The 21,243-nt window shown below is 34.2% G+C and overlaps 1 protein-coding gene across 1 annotated transcript in view; it reads right to left on the reverse strand.

The window, feature by feature from the left end:
• The window catches only part of LOC308640165 (disintegrin and metalloproteinase domain-containing protein 5-like), a gene marked incomplete at both ends in the record, with an annotated part of 106,535 nt that overhangs the window by 76,636 nt on the left and 8,656 nt on the right, over window positions 1–21,243 (reverse strand). The window contains 6 exons of the mRNA XM_081312175.1: window positions 1,543–1,732; window positions 7,212–7,348; window positions 9,709–9,771; window positions 16,550–16,631; window positions 17,490–17,653; window positions 17,844–17,915. Of these exons, the coding sequence (XP_081168301.1) occupies window positions 1,543–1,732; window positions 7,212–7,348; window positions 9,709–9,771; window positions 16,550–16,631; window positions 17,490–17,653; window positions 17,844–17,915 (708 nt within the window). The remainder of the gene's footprint in view (window positions 1–1,542; window positions 1,733–7,211; window positions 7,349–9,708; window positions 9,772–16,549; window positions 16,632–17,489; window positions 17,654–17,843; window positions 17,916–21,243) is intronic.

Below are 21,243 nucleotides of genomic sequence, written 5' to 3' on the forward strand. Positions count from 1 at the left end.
GCTTGTTATAGGCTTTTTAAGGTTTTCTATATCTTCTTGGTTCAACTTTAGTATGTAATATGTGTCTAAAAATATTTCCATTTCTTCTAAATTCTCCAATTTATTGGAATATAAGTTTTCAAAATAGATCCTCATGATCCTTTAGATTTCACTGATTTTTATCTATTGATTGCCTATTTTCAATATCATTGATTTTTGCTCTAATGTTTATGTCTATTTTTCTGCTTAGGTTGGATTTAGCTTTCTATTCTTTTTGCAGTTTCCTAAGTCAGAAGCTTTAGATCATTAATTTTAGATCTTTCTTCATTTCTAATATACAATTATTCAAGCTGCCTGGGTAGTTTGGCCCTGGGAGACCCAGGAGATGCAGCACCTGGCTGGGAAAATTGCATACTACTGTGAGAGTATAGTTTTATGATGGTAGAACCATAGAGATGATGTAACTACTGGGTACCAAAGCAGCATGCACTTTTTCAGTGACTCTGGTTTCAAGGTACCACAGTGCTCTAGCATTGCATTATGGAGAACAAACCACAATGTGGGTTCATGGACTGCAATATTGCAGAATAATCCTTTATGAAACCTGAAGGTGTTGGAAGCAGTAGTGTGAGCCAGTGGGAGTCTCTTGCTTACATTTTACCTGAAAGGAAGAGTTGCTCCTGGTTCTGAGATGATACCAAGTGGTATTATTTTGTAGCAGAGACAAGGTATTTCCTTATAATCTCTATGTCGTCAAACTGAATACCTGTGCTCCACAGGGTTTTTGCCACTGACCTCCTTTTTTTTTTTTTTTTTTTTTTTTTTTTTTTTTTTTTTAAAGAGAGAGTGAAAGAGGAGAGAGAGAGAGAGAGAGAGAGAGAGAGAATTTTTTAATATTTATTTTTTAGTTCTCGGCGGACACAACATCTTTGTTGGTATGTGGTGCTGAGGATCGAACCCGGGCCGCACGCATGCCAGGCGAGCACGCTACCGCTTGAGCCACATCCCCAGCCCCACTGACCTCCTTTTTATAGGGGGTTACAACCATTAGGCAGGTTTGATTTGCCAGCTTGCTGATGTCCCTCTATTATCTTTCATCCTTCGGTATGATTTTTGACTTATATTTTTATATTTTAGACAAATAATAGATTTAATTTGAGAATATTTTAATTAATTTTATTTGAAAATAGAACAATTTTCTGTATATATTATGAAATACATTTTGCTGTTCTATTGGATATAGTCTATTTTCTTTGGGGGTCTTGTAGACTTCCCTTACTGCTGTTGTTAAGAGCATGTTTTTCAACAGCTTAGATAGTCTTTGTGGTCATTAAATTTTTAGCTGATACACTAAATAATGTCTGAAGGCAAACATTATTTAAGAAACCTATTTGTTCTCTTCAAAAAATAAAATTATGACATATAAAGATTTCCATTTTCTCCTCCAAAAATGCCCTTTTTAAATCTTTCTTACTAAAAGATAAAGGATTTTTTTGTCTTTTCTTACTATTATACACAAATATAAGAAACTGAGAAAAATTTGAAAAAAAAAATTCTACTAACCTTTGAAGTGCCACAATCACATTCTTCAGTACCTTCTATTATTCCATTGCCACATATTTTCCTTTGTGCTTCTACCTGAACTGGCACATCAAAAGGATTCTTCTCAAGACATGAAAGGCCATGTTTTGAGGTTAAATATTTAAAATTATCCACACTACAAGTGCTGAAATCCTTTATACCAGCAGCATAGCTAAAATATAAAAATATGGGTATGACAAAAATCATTGCTGTATATCTCTAGATATTTCATATTTTTGGAGAAAAATTTCAAGAGCATTCATTTATTCTTTGTTGAAAAAGTAAGTACACTTCTAAAAACATCAATTATATTGCTAATGCTTTAACAAACTTTTATAATTCCAACAAGAAAAAAAATTAAAAATATATATATTCTAAAAATTCTTTTCTGCCATAAATAAGAACCAGTGTTGGTGACAGCCCAATATCTGTAAGGGATTTATCCTGGGGCTCCCTGTACTCTAGACTCAAATATCAAAATCCACAAATTCAAAAATCCTTTAAATATATATGAATACATAAATTTTAACATATGTATATAAATAAAATCTCCTATGGCCTTGGAGTTTTTAAATACAAGGACTACATCATTCTTATTTCCCTTTCTAGTGCCAAAGAATTGAATTTTAAACTTTTGGCCTTAATATTTAATATATTTTGTATACTTAATTACATTTTGCTGTTTCTGTAAATATAAGAGTGTTAGTGTTAATATTAAGAGCATATTTTTTGCCCTTCATAATTTTAAATTTTCAAATAAAAATTGGTTATAGATTTATCATTGAGAAAAAATGGCATAGACTTATTTCCCTGCTTCTCTTTGGTAAGTATAAACTTTGAAAATAATGCAAGAATCTAAGAAGAATTCAGAAAAATCAACTAATAGATAAACATGTTTGGACTCATAGGACAAGAGGAAGGGCATAGTACCTGGATATATCTCCACACTGAATAAAAGATGATCCAAGTTTAATATTTTCAGAATCACAACCTGGCAACAAAAGGTTGCTCAGATAAATTCCCTCTATCCCAAGACCAAATGTAAATCCCACTGAAAGCACAAGGTAATTCTGGCACCACCAGAAGGAGAGATCAATTAGAATCACTGCTTATCCACTATGGGTGAGATTGTACATTAATTAGTACAACTACTACAGAAAAACACTGTGGTTCCTCAGAAAACAAAAAAATAGAATGACCATGAGATTCAGAAATCTCACTACTGTGTATATACTCAACTACTGTGTCAAAAGTCATCAGCATGGTGTTCATAATAGAAGAAAGATCAGCATATCAAAATCTCTGGGACACTATGAAGGCAGTACTAAGAGGAAAGTTTTTGCACTGAGTGCATTCATTAAAGAATAAAAAGTCACTTGTAGACCTAACACTTCATCTCAAAGCCCTAGAAAAAGAAAAACAAATCAACACCAAAAGCAATAGAAGACAGGAAAAAAATTAAAATCAGAGCTAAAATCAATGAAATTAAAACAAAAGAAACAATTGAAAAAATTGACAAAACAAAAAGTTGGTTCTTTGAAGAAAAGAAATAAAATAGGTAAACCCCTGGCCATGATAACAAAGAGAAAAGGAGAGAAAACTCAAATTACTAAAATATGAGATGAAGAAGGAAATATCACAACAGAAACGCTTGAGGTATAGAAGATAATTAGAAACAACTTTTAAAATTTATACTCTAGTAAAATAGAAAATCTCAAAGACATCGACAAGTTTCTAGAGACAGATGACCTACCCAAACTGAATGAGGAGGTCATACAGGATTTCAGCAGATCAATTTCAAGTAATGAAATAGAAAACACCATCAGAAACCTACCAACCAAGAAAAGCCCAGAAACAGATGGATTCTCAGCCAAGTTCTACAAGACTTTTGAAGAAGCATTAACACCAATACTCCTCAAAGTATTCCATGAAATAGAAGAGGAGGGAACCCTTCCAAACACATTCTATGATGCTAATATCACTGTGATACCAAAACCAGATAAAGACACATCAAAGAAAGAAAATTTCAGACCAATATCTCTGATAAACATAGATGCAAAAATTCTCAATAAAATTCTGGCATATCAAATACAAAAACATATCAAAAAGAAAGTGCACCACTATCAAGTGGGGTTCATCGCAGGAATGTAAAAAAAATCCACCGGAAAACTTCTAGAACTAATAAATGAACTCTGCAAAGTAGCAGAATATAAAATCAACACCCATAAATCAAAGGCATTTCTGTATAGCAGTGACAAACCCTCTGAAAAGGTACGAGGAAAACTACACCATTTACAATAACCTCAAAAAAAAATTCTTGGGAATCAATGAAAGAGGTGATAGACCTCTACAACAAAAACTACAGAACACTAAAGAAAGAAATTGAAATTGAAATATACCTCAGATCTCCTCTACTCCTGAACAGGCAGAATTAATGTTGTCAAAATGACCATACTACAAAAAGCATTATACAGATTTAATGCAATTTCTATTACAATCCCAAAGACATACTTCATATAGAAATAGAAAAAGCAATCATGAAATTTATTTGGAAAAATAAGAGACACCGAAGAGCTAAAGCAATCCTTAGCAAGAAAAGTGAATCAGGAGACATCACAACACCAGAACTTAAACTATACTACAGAACTATAATAACAAAATGACATGGTACTGGTACCAAAACAGACTTGGAGACCAATGGTACAGAATAGAGGACACAGAGACAAACCCACATAAATACAGTTATCTCATAATAGACAAGGGTGCCAAAAACATTCACTGAAGAAAAGATAGCCTATTCAACTAATGGTGCTGGCAAAACTGGAAATCCATATGTAACAAAAATGAAATTAAACCTCCATCTCTCACCTTACACATAAATCAACTCAAAGTAGACCAAAGACTTAGGCACTAGAACAGAGACCATGCACATAATAGAAGAAAAAATAGGCCCAAATCTTCACCATGTCGGCCTAGGATTTGACTTAACAAGATTTCTAAAGCGCAAGAAGTAGAATTAAGAATCAATAAATGGGATGAATTCAAATTAATCCTCAGCAAAAAAAAAAACAAACAATAATGTGAGGAGAGAGCCTACAGACTTCAAAACAATCTTTACCACATGCACCTCTGATAAAGCATTAATCTCTAGATATATAAAGAACTCAAAAAACACCAAAAAACAAACAACCCAATCAATATATGGACTAAGGAACTGAACAGAACACTTCACAGGAGAAGAAATACAATTGATCAACAGATATATAAAAAAGTGTTTAATATCTTCAGCAATTAGAGAAATGCAAATCAAAACTACTGTAAGATTTCATCTCACTCTTGTGAGAATGGCAATCATCAAGAATACAGGCAACAATAAACGTTGGCAAGGACGTGAAGAAAAGGGTACACTCATACATTGCTGGTGGGACTGCAAATTGGTGCAGCCAATATAGAAAGCTGTATGATGATTCCTCACAAAACTGGGAATGGAACCAGCATTTGACCCAGCTATTCCACTCCTTGGTTTATAACCAAAGGACTTAAAATCAGCATACTACAGCCACATCAATGTTTATACCAGCTTAATTCACAATAACTAAACTATGGAACTAACCTATGTGTCCCTCAATAGATGAATGTATAAAAAAATGCGGTATATATACTCAATGGAATATTACTCAGCTCTAAAGAAGAGTGAAACTATGGAATCTGCCAGTAAATGGAAGGAGTTGGAGAATCTCATGCTACGTAAAATAAGCCAATCCCACATAACCAAAGGCCAATATATGGATGCTAATTCACAATAAGGTGGGGGGCACTAGGGAAGAATAGCATTATCTTAGATTAGGTAGAAGGAAGTGATAGGAGCAGGAGAGAAGGGGATGTGGGGATACTAAAGAGAGTAGAATGAAACAGACATTACTTTATGTGTATATGTGACTACATGACCAATATGATTCTGCAACATGTATACTCATAAAAATAAGAAATGATATCCCATCTATGTATGATATAATGCATAAATGCATTCTACCGTCATGTATTAATACAAATTTAAAAAACAAAAAGAAAGATCAGTAGAGTAAGTGGATCATGGGAAGTGAAAGGAAAAGATACTAGGTTGAGATGGATCATATTATGTCATGTGCATGTATACATATGAATAGGGCATAATGAATCCCACTACTCTGTATGACCATAATGTACCAATAAAAATAATAATAATGATAGCAATAATAATAATACCTGTACTCCCATGTTTATTAAATCACTATTCTCCACTGCCCAAGATATAGAATCAATCTAAACATTAATCAATAGATGAAGTGATAAAGAAAATATAGCATATTTTTGCATTGGAATATTATTCAGCTATAGAAAGCATGAAATTCATTTACAATACAGGACATTATGTTAAATGAGTGACGCATAGGAAGGCAAACATCACATCATCTTATTTATTACTAGAATACAAAAAAAAATATGTCATAGAAGTTCAGAGTAGAACAGTGGTTACCAGAGGCTGGAAGAATAGAGGAAAGGGGAGAGAGTAAAAGGCTCATTAATGAATACAATCTTACAGTTAGATAGAAAGAATAACTTCTGATCCTCCCTGGCATGGAAAGGCGAATATAATGAGAAACAATGGATTCATATATCTGAAAACACTTAGAAGAGAGGATTTTGAATGCTTTCACCATAAATAAACAATAAAAGTCTAAGATGATGAATATGCCAATCACTCAAATTTGAACAATGCCCAATATAGGCAAAACATCATGATGTACCTCATAAATGTGTACAAACACTATGTGTCAATCAAAATAATAATAAAATAAATATCAAGAAGAAAACACAAAAGGCAAACACTACAAATGAAAATGTTGTGTTGAATGTACTGTTGTACTATGTTGGCGAAAACTAAAACTAGAGTAACCATTATTGTAAATAGTCTGGAGGTTCCCCCAAAAATTAAAAATAGAACTACCATATGACACAGAAATCCCACTACTGGGTATATATCCAAATGAAATGAAATTAGTTTGCTGAAGAGATATCTGCACTCACATGTTTATTGCAGCATTATTCATAATAGCCAAGAATATACAGAATCAACTTGTGTTCAATGGATACATAAATTAAGAAACTATGTCATATGTATATGAAAATACTACTCTGCCAAAAATAAAAAACAAAATGTCATTGGAATTTTAATATGGATTGAATTAAATCTGTAGACTTCTTGGATATTAAAGACATTTTAATGAGAATTTTAATGAGCAATGACTGTGTTTCCATTTATTTGTGTCTTCTTCAAATTCTTTCACCAATGTATTATAGTTTTCAGTATATGGATCTTTCACAATAACTACAATTTCAAAATTTACATTGTTTGATTATAGAGGGTGTCCTTGAACTGGTCACAAGAAAAAAATACAATGCAGATTCCAGCAAACAGGAAAGATGAAGAGTATAACCAGACATAGAATGCTGACAGCACATGGCCTATTTTGGTAAGTGTTCTATTCACATTTGAAAAGAAATTTAATTCTAAAGTCATTTTGGGTAGTGTTCAATCATTGCAAATCACTTTAATTTGATTAGTACAAATATAATACTAAAAAGACATATAACAAATAACATTATCTTACATTGCTTTTGGTGTCATTGTGCATGTTTCTCCTGAGCAATAGCAGTGGGAACTATTATCATAATCCAATCCAATAGTAACTCCGAGCAACTGAACAATAGTGACAGCAAATGACTCCCAGGATAAACCCTCTGAATACTAAAAACATGAAGAAAAAAAAAACTTTTATTAAGAATTATGATGTTATAAAATAAAGCAATATTGACTATAATGAAAAATCAGTATATTTAAAGCTCATTTTTAAACTTATTAATGTATTCAAGGCCCCTGTGTAGATGTAAGTTATAGTAGGGTTATATAAACTTTTCATGTAGACTTATTCAACCTGAATTGTTGAGAGCCATCCATGGGCTATGTGTGGACTACACTGGCACCACAGCCTAGTGAATAGGCGAATCTTGTGTCTGGGAATGTCGAGTGGAAATTTCCTCTGGACAAGACCACCCAGCTACATTGTAAGTCCTATTCAGCCCTGCCCCAGGTCCCACACAGCATGGGAGATGGGGTGACCTGCTGCAGCCCACAGCCTCTCAGAGATGGGTATGACCTGCCAAGATGCCAATCAATATGCTGACTGCCAGACATCACTAAGCAAGACTCTGCCCCTAAAATCATATCCCTGCCTTTGATGTACTGTCTTAAATAAGCCACAGGAGCCATTTTTTAGTTGTCCAGCTCCAGCTCCTGTGTGGGCTGAACCTATCAGGTGCTCCATCCTTTAAAACTTTAATTCTGACTCTGTCTTTTGTTCTTTACTAATTATTTTAGATTTTAAGTTCTTCAGAGGTTTTATTCCTCTGAGCAGGCAAGAGTTCCCTGGTGAGGTGCTGGCCACCCAATGGTAATGAATGAGTCAAAACAATAATTAAATTATATTTGAAAATACTATTAATTGCTGACAACCCAAGTGATCCCAGCAAATCCAATGACCTCAAACATCACATTGGCATTATTTTAATATTTCATTTTAATAATCAGTTTTACATTCCTTCTCTCGTAGGCAGCTTCTAAAATGGGTCTCAATCATCCTTGCCTCATTGTATTCACATCTTGTGTAATTCTACTCCAAGATTTCATTAATGCATTGAACATTCCAGTCTACCCTCAAAGGAGAGTTAGTTATTTCATATTCTGGAAAGCTGCTGAACCCATGCAAGCCCTCCTTTCCCATCCCAGCTTCTGATTAAAATTACTTAAGAAAAAAATGGGAGTACAGGAAATATTTTTTTACCAAACCTTGCACACTCCATTTCTTCTACTCTCCAAAAAAGAAAATATTGTTCACTTTTGATTGGTAAAAAATACAAATTAGCTAGGATCCCAAGGAATCTCAAGGAAAAAAAATAATATATAAAATACATAAAATTAGTACAAGCACTAGAAAAGAGAGCAAAGCAGATCCAAATTCACCCTTCTATACTCTATAGATCATGAGACAAAGATACTGAAGATTATGTTTCCTGTGTTTTTGTCAGCAAATTATTGACAGTTGTAAGGAAGAAGAGATTCTTTTCTTCTCATATACTGTTGCTTTTGTCAGCCTTGCCCAACCAGCAGCATTTTGGCTCTAAAGTAGAAGTTTATTCCAGTAATTTCAGCTAAATTTAGGATCAATAGTTTCACAGATATAGCGCCTTCCAGTTCTATCATAACCCATCCAATCCTAGATTTTAAAAGTAGCAGTAGCTGGAGACACCACTTCTGCCTCCACTGGCAACTTTTGAAAAACCCACAAGTAACATCATAATCAATGACAGAAACTGAAAGCTTCTCCTCTGATATCAGATACAAGGCAGGGATATCCACATTCACCAGTTCTCTTCAACATAGTGTTGGAAATACAAGCAAGAGCAATCAGACAAGAAAAAATAAATAAAACACATCTAATGGGGGTTTCAAGGTGGAACAAGTTGGTTGCTCCATGGTACAAAACCAAAAAACAGATAGGCAGCTTCTCAACAAGGTGGGTAAACAAAAAAGGGAGCAGAGAACTTTACTGTAATTTAATACTCAGCATAAAGAATATTAGGGACTCAGGAGGTTGGATATAATTAAATAAGGAAGAAACCTCCAGTGCCACCTCCACTGCCACAGTGGGAAGCAATAGCCAGTGCAGTGCCTCCACAAGCAAAGTGAGGGGATAAGGGAGAATTAAAGGAATCCACATTTTTAGGAAGCCGGAATCATGTCAGGATATGAAGTGTTTAGAGGTCAAAGACACAGCCCAACTGAACTGAAAGGCATGATGCACAATATCCTTGTGCAGGAAAGAACCTGCATCTCTCCCAATTGTGTGCAGAGGACACAGGAAAGAACCATTTTGCAGTCAAGGAATTGGGGCCGGCAACTAGGGGAGCCAATTCCTAGCAAACCTGAATTCGGTCTGAAATACAAGCCTGGGAAAATCACACTGCAGGACATACAGTGTACTTATGTAACCAGGAGAAAAATCAAACATGGAAAGGGGTTTACGTAGAATACTGGTTGTGGAAACCCACCTGCTTTTGCCCTTCCACTCCAATATGGCTGCTTGCAGGAATGGCTGTGAGAGGCATGCCTGGCTGGGAATTTGAAAGAGCAGGGACAGAAAAATGAAATTTGAGTTTGAAGACTGAACCAGAGACCAAGAAACATGATATCCACAGATGACAGAGTGGCCTAAGAATTCACTCCTTCACCACATGAGTGGAACCCAGGGGAAATCCCTATGGTGCAGTCTTCCAGTGTGGACCAGCAATTTCTGGGCCCTAGAGGTGCACTGATTTAAAATCTCCAGACCAACTGGCATTCATCAAAGTGCCTGGAACCTACCTAAGCCTAAACCACCTCCAGGAGTTTCACCTTTGAGATTACCTCTCTCACTCCAGCAACCCCTGCCCCCAAGGGTGGAGGCAAGTTTCAAATTCCAGACAAGCCCATGTAACACTGTTGAGAAGGGAAGCTGATAATATTCTGAACTCCAAAAACAAAAATTCCTTAATTTTTCATTGAGATCCTTTTTTTCCTTTTTTTCTTTTCTCTGTTTAATTATGATCTTAATGATTCATGGACCTTCGCACATATGCATATTTGTTTTTTTCTCATTTCTAGCCTATTTGAAGCCAGTTATTTTTCATTGACCAGTATTTTGAAGACAAGGATGTTTGATTATTTTATTTTTATTTTTAATTTTTAAAATTTTTACCTATGTATATTTTTTTCTCTCACTAATCTGTTTCCCTTGATTCTCTTTCTTTCTTCTTTTCTGCTAACAATCTCTACTATTCTTTCTTTCATTGTAGCTTTAATTTTTTACTTATATCTTCTCTCCTTCTTCCTCATAAACATTACAACCTACATCACTTCTACTGTCTCCCTATCCACCATTTGAAATTGTAAACTCTTTTGCAAACTTACTATTTTATTGTAGGCAATAACTGATCATGTTATTTCTGTTCATTGTGACGATTCACATTGTAGATGTCATAGCAGGAGCTATTTGGATTAATGCTGCATATTCTTTGCATTGGTTGCTGCTATTATTTGTATCCACCCTAAATGGTGAGGTACTGGAAACTATCAGGGACACTATAAGTCCACAAGGCAGAAACACTATTATGTCAAGTCCACATTCATAGATAGGTAGACATACAAACAACATAAAAAAGCAAAAGAACAAATCATCCCAAATAAATCAAGATGCTCTAATAACAGAATCCACTGACACCACACTGAAAGAAATGTCAAAGAAAGGTGTTTAGAATGTACATAGTTAAACTGATCTGCTAAGTAACAGATGATATAAGGAATGAAATCAGTATATATTATTCCAAGACCACAAATCTAAGAGGTCATCTTGGAATAATATATACCCAATCTCTGAATGAAAATGAAAGCCAGCCAAGAATATTACACCAAGCAAAATTAAGCTATAGAATTGATGAAGCAATAAAAACCTTCTGTGATAAACAAAAGTTAAAAGAATTGACAACTAGAAAGCCTGCATTACAAAACATACCTAATAAAATATTACATGAAAAAATGAGACATAAAAGTGTAAACCACCAATGGGAGGAAGTACAACTAGAAGAATAGTCAATCAAAGAAGAAACTAATTCAAACTAAAAACCAAAAATAACTCAAAATGACATAGAATAAAATATTTTCTCAATAAAAACATTGAATATAAATGGCCCAAACACATCAATCAAAAGACATAGGCTAGCAGATTGGATTAAAAAATGAGATGCAACAATATGCTGTCTCCAAAAGACTCATCTCCATAGATAATGACATCCAGACTGAAGCTAAAATGATGGGAAAAACATATCATTCACATGGATTTTGTAAACAAACAGGGTTTATTATCCTCATATCAGATAAAGTGGCCTTCAAGCCAACGTTAAACAGAAGAGACAGGGAATTATACATCAACCAGACATAACAATTATAAATATTTATGCACCAAACAATGGATAATCTACATACATCAAACAAACTGTTCTCAATTTCAAGAATCAAATAGACAACAACACAATAAAACTGGATGACTTTAACAAAACTCCCTCACCACTGGATAGATTCTCTAAAGAAAAACTAAAAAAAAAAAAAGAAGCTATAGAACCCCAAAATACAATTAATAATTTAGATACAACATAACAGATACATATAGAAAATTTCATCCATTAGTGAATGAAAACCATCTAAGTAACAAATCGATCTCCATAAAATAGACCATATCTTAGGCCACAAAGAAACTTTTAGCAAGTACACCAGAAGAGAGAGAGAGAGAGAGAGAGAGAGGAGAGAGAGAATACCTTCATTATTATCAGATCATATGGATTGAAATCTGAAACCACCAATAAAATAAACAATAGAACCTACTCCAATACCTGGAGACAAAATGATATCATATTGAATGACCAATGAATAGCAGAAGAAATCAGGGATGAAATTTTACTTAAATATAAATGAAAATAGTGATACAGTATATCAAAATCTCTGGGACACTATTTAGGCAGGTCTAAGAGGAAAGTTCATTGTATTGAGCTCATTCACTAAACGAATAGAAAGTCACCAAATAAATAACCTAACATTATATCTCAAAGTCCTAGAAGAAGTAGAACTAATCAACACCTAAAGCAGCAGAAGACAGCAAATAATGAAAATCAGAGAAGAAATAAAGAAGCTGAAACAAAAAAAAAAAATAATGAAACAAAATGTTACATCTTTGAAAAAATAAATAAAATTGGTAAAACCTTAACCAACCTAATAATGTGAGAGAAAACTTACTAAAATTTATAATGAAAAAGAAACCACTGAAATATCAAAAAAATAATCAGACTATTTTGAAAATATATACTCTAATAAATTAGAAAATCTTGGAAGACATTAACAGATTTTTAGAGACATATGACCTACACAAATTGAATCAGGAGGACAAAGAAAATTTAAACAGATCAATTTTAAGCAATGAAATTGAACATGTCATCAAAGCCTACCAGCAAACAAAAGCCTAGGACCAGAGGGATTCTCACCTGAGTTCTACCTGACCTTTAAAGAAAACTAACACCATCCTACTCAAATTATTCCATGAAACGGAAAAGGAAGGAACACTTCCAAGTTCATTTGATCACCATGATACCAAAACCAGACAAAGATGCATCAGGAAAGAAAACTTCAGACCATTATCCCCAATGAACATAGATACAAAAATTCTTAATACAATACTGGCAAATTGCATACAAAAATATATTAAGAAGATAGTGCACAATACTCAAATGGGGTTCATCTCAAGCATGCAAGGTTGGTTCAACACACAGAATTCAATAAATGTAAACATCAATAGACTTAATGACAAGAATTACATGATTCAATAAATAGATGCAGGAAAAGCATTTGACAAACTACAGCATCCATTCATGACCAAAACACTAGAAAAATTAGGGATGATAGGACCATACCTTAACATGGTAAAAGCTATATATAATAAACCCAAGGCAAACACCATTCTAGAAGGAGAAAAATTGGAAGCATTTCCTCTGCAAACTGGAACAAGACAGGGGGACCCTCTTTCACCACTTCTGTTCAACACAGTACTGAAAAACCTACCAGAGCAATTAGAAAAAAGAAGAAAAGAAAAACTCAAATTATCCTTATTTGCTGACTATGTAATTCCCTACATTTAGAAGACCATAAATCTCCACCAGAAAACTTCCAGAACTCATAAATTAATTCAGCAATGTATCAGGATATAAAATCAACTCTCATAAATCATTCCATTCCAATATATCAGTGATGAATCAACTGATGGAAAATTATCCCATTCGCAATAGCCTCAAAGAAAATAAAATATATGGGAATCAATCTAACAAAAGAGGTGAAAAACCTCTACAATAAAAACTACAGAACACTAAAGAAAAAAATACAAGAAGGCCTTAGAAGATGGAAAGATCTCCCATGATTTTGAATAGGCAGAATTAATATTGTCAAAATGGCCATGCTACCAAAAGTACTATCTATACACATTTAATGCATTACTATTGAGGTTCTGATGACATTCTTCAGAGAAACAGAAAAAGCAGTCATGAAATTCATTTGGAATATAAGAGACCCAGAATAGCCAAAGCAATCTTCAGCAAGTAAAGCAGGAAGCATCAAAATACCAGACTTTAAATTATACAATGGTATAGAAGATAAGACATACAGACAGAACCACATAATACAGTTATCTCATACTAGACAAAAGTGCCATACACATACATTGGAGAAAAGATAGCCTTTTCAACAAACAATGCTGGGGAAACTAGAAATCCTTGTGTAATAAAATAAAATTAGAACCCTGTCTCTCACAGTGAACAAAACTCTTCTCAAAGTGGATCAAGGACCTAGAGAAACTACACATAATAAAAGAAAAACTAGGCCGAAATCTCCATCATATCAGCTTAGGAACCAAATTCCTCAACAAGACTCCTAAGGCACAATAAGTAAAATTGAGAATTAATAAATGAGATTTTATAAAATTAAAAAGCTTCTTCACAGCAAAAGAAATAATCAAGAACTCAGAGGTATACCAATGGAATAGTACTCAACCTTTAAAAAGAATGAAAATTATGGCATTTGCCAGAAAATGGATGGAACTGGAGAATATATGCTAAGTGAAATAAGCCAGGCCAAAGTACCAAAGACCGAATGTTTTCTCTGATATGCAGAGGCACAATGGTGTGGGGGTGGATAGAATAGAGGTATTTGAGACTAGACAGTAGGGAATAAAGGGAGCAGAGATAAGAATGATAATAAATTGGACATTATTACCCTATATGCATATATGATTGCAATTTGGTGCAATCAATCTGGAAAGCAGTATGGAGATTCCTTAGGAAACTTGGAATGGAACCACCATTTGAAGCAGCTAACCTTTTCCATCTATATAACCAAGGTACTTAAAATCAGCACACTATAGTAACCAAACCAATGTTTATATCAGCTCAATTCACAATAGTTAAACTATGGAAGCAACCTATGTGCCCTTCAATTGATGAATGGATAAAGAAACCATGGTGTATATACTCAATGGAATATCACTCAGCATTAAAAGAGAATAAAATTATGGCATGTGCAGGTAAGTGGATGGAGTTGGAGAATATCATGCTAAGTGAAGTTAGCCAATGCAAACAACCAAAGGCCAAATGTTCTCTCTGATAAGTGGATGCTGATCCATAATGGGAGGCGGGGGACATGGGAAAATGGAGGAACTGTGATTAGTCAAAGTGGAGGGTTGGGGAGCTTGCATGGGGGCAGAAAAGATGGTGGAATGAGATGAACATTATTACCCTAGGTACATGTATGACTGCACATATGGTACTATACTACATCTTATACAAGCAGAAAAATGAAAAGTTGTGCTGCATTTGTGTATAATGAATCAAAATGCATTCTGTTGTCATATATACCTAATTAAAATAATAAATTTGTCACTCAAAGAAAAAATACAAGTAACAATCAATGTTGGTGAGGATGTGGGGAAAAGGTGCACTCATACATTGGTGGTGGGACTGAAAATTGGTGCAGCCAATATGGAAAGCAGTTTGGAGATTCCTCACAATACCTGGAATGGAACCACAATTTGACCCAGCTATCCCACTCCTCAGTTTATATCCAAAGGACTTAAAAACAGTATAGTACACTGATGCAGCCACATCAATGTTTATAGCAGCTCAATTCACAATAGCCAAGCTATGGAATCAATCTAGGTTCCTTGAACAGATGAATGGATAAGGAAAATGTGGTACATATATACAATGGAACATTACTCAGCCACAAAGAAGAATGAAATTATGGCATCTGCTGATAAATGGATGGAAATGAAGATTATCATGCTAAGTGATGTAAACCAATCCCAAAATGCCAAAAGCCAAATATTCTCTCTGATATGAGAATGCTGACTCACAATAGGTGGTGAGAGGTAGGAGTGACAGTTCACTGAATTGGATGGGGGAAATAGGAGGAATTAAGGGGGGTCAAAATGAGAAACACAGTAGAATGAATGTAACCTAGCTGTCCTATGTTCATATGTGAATACACAAGCATTGTAACTTCACATCAAGTACAATCACAAGAATGGGAAGTTATATTCCATGCATGTATGATATGTAAAAATACATTCTACTATCATGCATGACTAATAACAACAAATTTTTAGAAATCAGACCTCAAAACAATTAAAAACATTATTTTCAATGGCACCAATAATCCAAACAAGTGCTGACGGTTACTTCTCAAATACTGGTTGAGAGATAACCAAAAGCAAAGATGGAGAAATAAAAACAAGTGTCTAGGAAGTGTCAGATTATTCTTTAAACATAGTAAAACATAACCTCATAAAATAGTAATATTCAATAGTAGATCTTTAGTACAACTTTCTGCTCCCCCCCAAAATAATGCAATAATATACTAATTACCTATTAAAAATACTATTTTTTAAATAAATAGTATATAATGTATACCAATAATTAAACTAGAAAATCAAAATTAAAGGATGAACCTAAAATTGCAGTGGTTATATAATTAATATTGAGGACTAGCATACCAATGTTAAAAAAGTTAAAATTTGAAAATTTGACTTACAAAGACCAAATATGCTTTTTTAAAAAAAAAATCTGATATTGAGGAGCAGATGGACTTTCCAATATTATCTTTTTAAAGCTATGTTTAAAGTTTAATCTTAGTGTTCCCAAGTACTAATATAAAAGCTATACAAGAATTTGTAAAATATTAGCGATATATTTATTCATGATTTAAAATACTTAGGAAATTTTGAACATAAAAATAGTGGAAGCAAATTAGATAATGATTACATACCAGAACAATTCCTGCATCAAAATTATTTTCACATACTTTTCCTGGAAATGTAATACCTACAGAGGCAGAATGTTTCACAAAGCTAAAAAACAATAAGTTTACTCATAAGTGTATTTAAAGTAGTATTACTAAAGATAATAGTAAATGTTATTGAATATTTACTGTTGTCAAACAACATGCTACCCTCAATTACGCTTAATAAACTTTTTTTCCCAAGTTTCAATGTTAAGAACATTTCAATATATCAATTTTGAAACATCTAGAAATATAAAGGATGAGACTTAATAATTTATGCAAAATGCCATTGCACTAATGTTATAGTGTTCATTCTGGTTCACTTTACACTTGCAGCCTAAAAATTCAATTTTCTCTGACCTAATTTTTAATTATTCACTAAAGATGAATAGATATTTTTTATATTAGAGCCTAGATAGTATAATTTAATATATTCATTTCATTAGAAAATAAAAATATAAGAATTAATTAGATAAGTGACAAGAATAGAGAGATATGATAACAGGTAGTAAATGCTTATAAGCCAAAGGAAATCAAAGAAATTGTATCGCTCATGCTTAAGCTCTTTTAGTTATTTCATTTCCTTTTATGTGATTTTACTTTTTTCATTATTGCTCAGTTTTTTAATTTTATTGTGGCAGTAATAACATCCAGACTCCCTTCTCATCAAAATTTCAAGTGTTCATTACAGTACTTTACAAATATTGTACATTTGGTAGTTTCATATTTTTCAATAAAAATTTTAAGTTTATCTCATATTAACTTGATGACAAGGACTTTAGCGTATGTTTTTTCATATCCCATGACATCCATCAAATTAGTGAAACAACATATATATGTGAAACATGCTTATTTTCCTTATTAACATATAAGGTAACCTTGGCTTATCCCTTTAGTATTATGAAATGTAAAACACTGTACTTACGCAAATAAATATGAAATGTTATTATGAAATTTAAAGTTGTCATGTTTCCAATTTAAAAATCTAAATAACACATTCTCAGGAGCTCCTACAGTAGAAATTTTGTTTTTATATGACCAGATTTCAATAGAAGATAGTATGATAGTCAGTTTTAACTGGGCAAGCATCTAAGGGTCAAAGATAAATGAGAAATTTTAAGTAAATTTGAAAATTCAATTGAACTTTTATAAAAGCATATTTAATATGATATTTTGGTTACAGAAAGTCTTCAAGGGCACAACAAGCTACTATACACATTAATTCATATTACCTATATTTTAAAAAAATATATAAATGAAATAATTTTTTAAAACTTACAGTGTTAGCAAGGCCAATGACATGAATGACCTTCTGTGTTACAGTCTTTACATCAGAGCCCATATAATCAAACTGAAAAAGATAAATTATTTTTTAAAATGAGTTTATGTTTATGTTCACTTATAATACAACACAGTGAATTCTCCTTTATGTATAATGTACCAATAAAAAATTTAAAAAAACTGGTGGATGTAATTAATATATCACATCCCTTCCAACTGTAATCTAGAAAATAATGATACATCATGAATAACAAAAAATTCAATAACATAATTGTAGCAATGTTCAATGCTCTTAACATTGGGAACAAGATGGTAACCAAGGTGCTAGGTCTATTACATTCTCATACAGACATGAATTCAAACAGCTATTCATGTACCAATCTAGCTTCACAAGAAGATGAGGAAGCGAGGTAAGAGACCACAGTGTTTGGTTTTAGTATAATAAAAGTGAGAGAAGAGCCAGGCGCAGTGATGCACACCTGTAATCCCAGCGGCTCCAGAGATTGAGGCATGAGGATCACAAGTTCAAAGCCAACCTCACCAAAGCAAGGTGCTAAACAACTCAGTGAGATCCTGTCTCACTATCAGCCCTTGTAAACTGTAATTTTCAAGGACTCTTTTCATCAGATCTAAATATTCAAGTTTTCCCCACCAAAAAGAAATGCTAATCATAAACCTTGACATTCTTTATAGACTGTAGGATTTGTACTCATTTTCCCATTTTTATTTCTTACATTTTTTTAATAGAAAAGGATAAATTTCTTGATTAATCTCACCACAAGTTAATCAATTTTATTAGTTTTCTACTGTACCAAGCTTCAGATTTCAAATGATTTCTCTTTTTTTCTATATCCATAACATGTGCTCCCTAACCTTATTTCCTGTATTCTACTTTCTTTTGGTTTACCTTCTTCTTTTCTTTCTATTGTCTTGACATAAATGTCTTGATTATTTATTCTCACTATTCCTATTTTCCCAGTACTCACTTAATGGCCAGTGAAGGCTTTAACTGTGCTTATGAAATTGATATTAATACTGGACACATATTTTTTTCTAGTTTCTACTCTTGTCTCTGATCATGGGTTATTAAGAAGCTTAATTCCCAAAAGGCATGAATCTTTTGATGATGATGATGATGATGATGATGATGATAATAATAATAATAATAATAATAATAATAATCTTTTTTGATAATACTTTCTAGCATAAATCCACTGCAGTAAGAGAACACATACTATAAACATACTAACACTTGGTTATGGTTAATTATGGCTATTATGGTTGGCATCACATGTGGCCAATCAGAGTGGTCTTAGGCCACTATAATGCCTCAGCAGTAAGAACCATAGCAATATGGACTTTGGACATAACCAATGCTGAGCTGGTCTCAGCAGGCCATGGACTTCAGTGTGTGACACAAAATTGCCACATTCCTGGCCATAAGCATGACACAGGAGCTTGGGGCTAGAGTTCTTCAGTTCCTGACCACAAGACAATGATTGTGGGTGAGGTATTTGGACTACCCTTTCTCCAGGGAGACGTTTGTAGGCACAGACTACCCTTTCTAGGTCCCCTCCCCAAATTCATTTTGAACAACACATCAACTACAGGGTTGGGACAAACCTGGGCTTGGGCTGGACAAGTTGCAAAAACAACTGACCATGGACCACAGAGCTGGAGATCCTGTAGGAATCCTGTTCCAGAAGCTGGGCAGCTGCCTATCTTTCCCCCACCTTCCGTGGAACCTCTCCATTTTTCTTAGCTCCAGCCCTTGCACTTTGACTGCACCCAGGATTAAAATCTTAGACTCATTCCCCATAACTCCACAGTCACAGTGCTGTCTGACTCTTCATTTTACTTCAATTCTGGGTTCCTTGGTGAAGACTGAGTGTTCAGGGAGAGGCCAAACTACTTTAGACTAGACGAACCAAGAATCCAGGAAAGGCCAGTACACAGAAACAAGAGGGATTCTACTGATGACCCTCAACCCCACTTGATTACAAGAAAGGGTGGAGTTGTTTTTTGTTTGTTTGTTTGTTTTTTAAGAATTGAGGAAGATGGCAGAGCAGATCTAAGTAGCAAACCCCAACCCCTCACAGTCCAGAAAGGAAGCAGTGAAAGAACAACTACCTAGTGGGGTTATGACTGGACAGGTTGAGACTTGAAGTTTGGTTACCAGAGAAGAAAATATGAACAAAATTCCTGAACCCCGAATCTTGACCAGGTTGGGATCAGATAAAAGGAGTAACAAAGAAAGAAAGAAGAAGAGGAAAAGCACATAAGCTAACTCCCTTAACAACAGTTCAAAAGAAAAGCAGACCAAGTTAAAACATGATAGGTTAAGCAAATACAGTGAAGAAGATCAAGCAGCTTAACTCAAATTGGGTTCTGAAAGCTATGCTGGGTACGACAACCATTTTACAGTGACCACAGCTAGCCAGCAACCCTAGAAGAAATTAAATCAATACAGCTTCTCCCCACCTTCAGACAGTAACAAATAAAACCAGCAGGAATACCTCTGAGATGGCATATCTCAATGATGAGTCTAAAAGAAACTTGCAGAGATAACTACTATCTGAAACTTACTGGACCCCCCCTCCCCATCACAGCAGACAAGGGGAATAGGAAGCACCAGAGCTGAGAGCTCATCACTCCCAGGGAGTGTTAGCCCTGACCAAGCACCCAACACAACCTGCATGGGAGCTCAGACAACCACAGCTGACATTCCATCTTCATCAATGAAGACAGATAAAAAGCCCATGAGCTACACCACACAGAGGCTTCTGTCACCAACAGAAAAGAAAGAAAATGTGGTGCATATATACACATTGGAGTTTTATTCTGTCATAAAGAATAAAATTTATGGCATCTTCTAGTAAATGGATGAAACTGAAGAACACCATGCTAAATGAAATAAGCCAGACCCAGAACTCAAGGGTCAAATGTTTTCTTTTTCTTTCTATTTTTTTCTTTTTTTGGTACCAGGGATTAACTCAGGGGCACTTGACCACTGAGCCACATCCCCAGCTCTATTTTGTGTTTTATTAAGAGACAAGGTCTCACTGAGTTGCTTAGAGCCTCATCATAGCTAAGGCTGGCTTTGAACTCACAATCCTCCCATCTCAGCCTCCCAAGCTGCTGGGATTATAGGCTTGTGGCATGATCCCAGCTCAAATGTTTTCTCTCATTTGTAAAAGCTAGAACAGTCTAAGGGAGAGAAAGTGAGGGAATCCTATGGAAATAAAACAGACTTCAGTAAAATAGAGGAAGTGGATTGATAGGGAGATAGGAGAGATAGGGAAAGAAAAGATTTGATAAGCTGTATCTTCAATTTTTAATATCTGATTGTTTTGTGGATCTAAATCCACTGTTTTTTTGGGCATGGTGGTTCATGCATG

This window comes from Spermophilus citellus (genome assembly GCF_964194105.1).
Source record: "Spermophilus citellus genome assembly, contig: SCAFFOLD_283, whole genome shotgun sequence".
Lineage (NCBI taxonomy): Eukaryota > Metazoa > Chordata > Mammalia > Rodentia > Sciuridae > Spermophilus > Spermophilus citellus.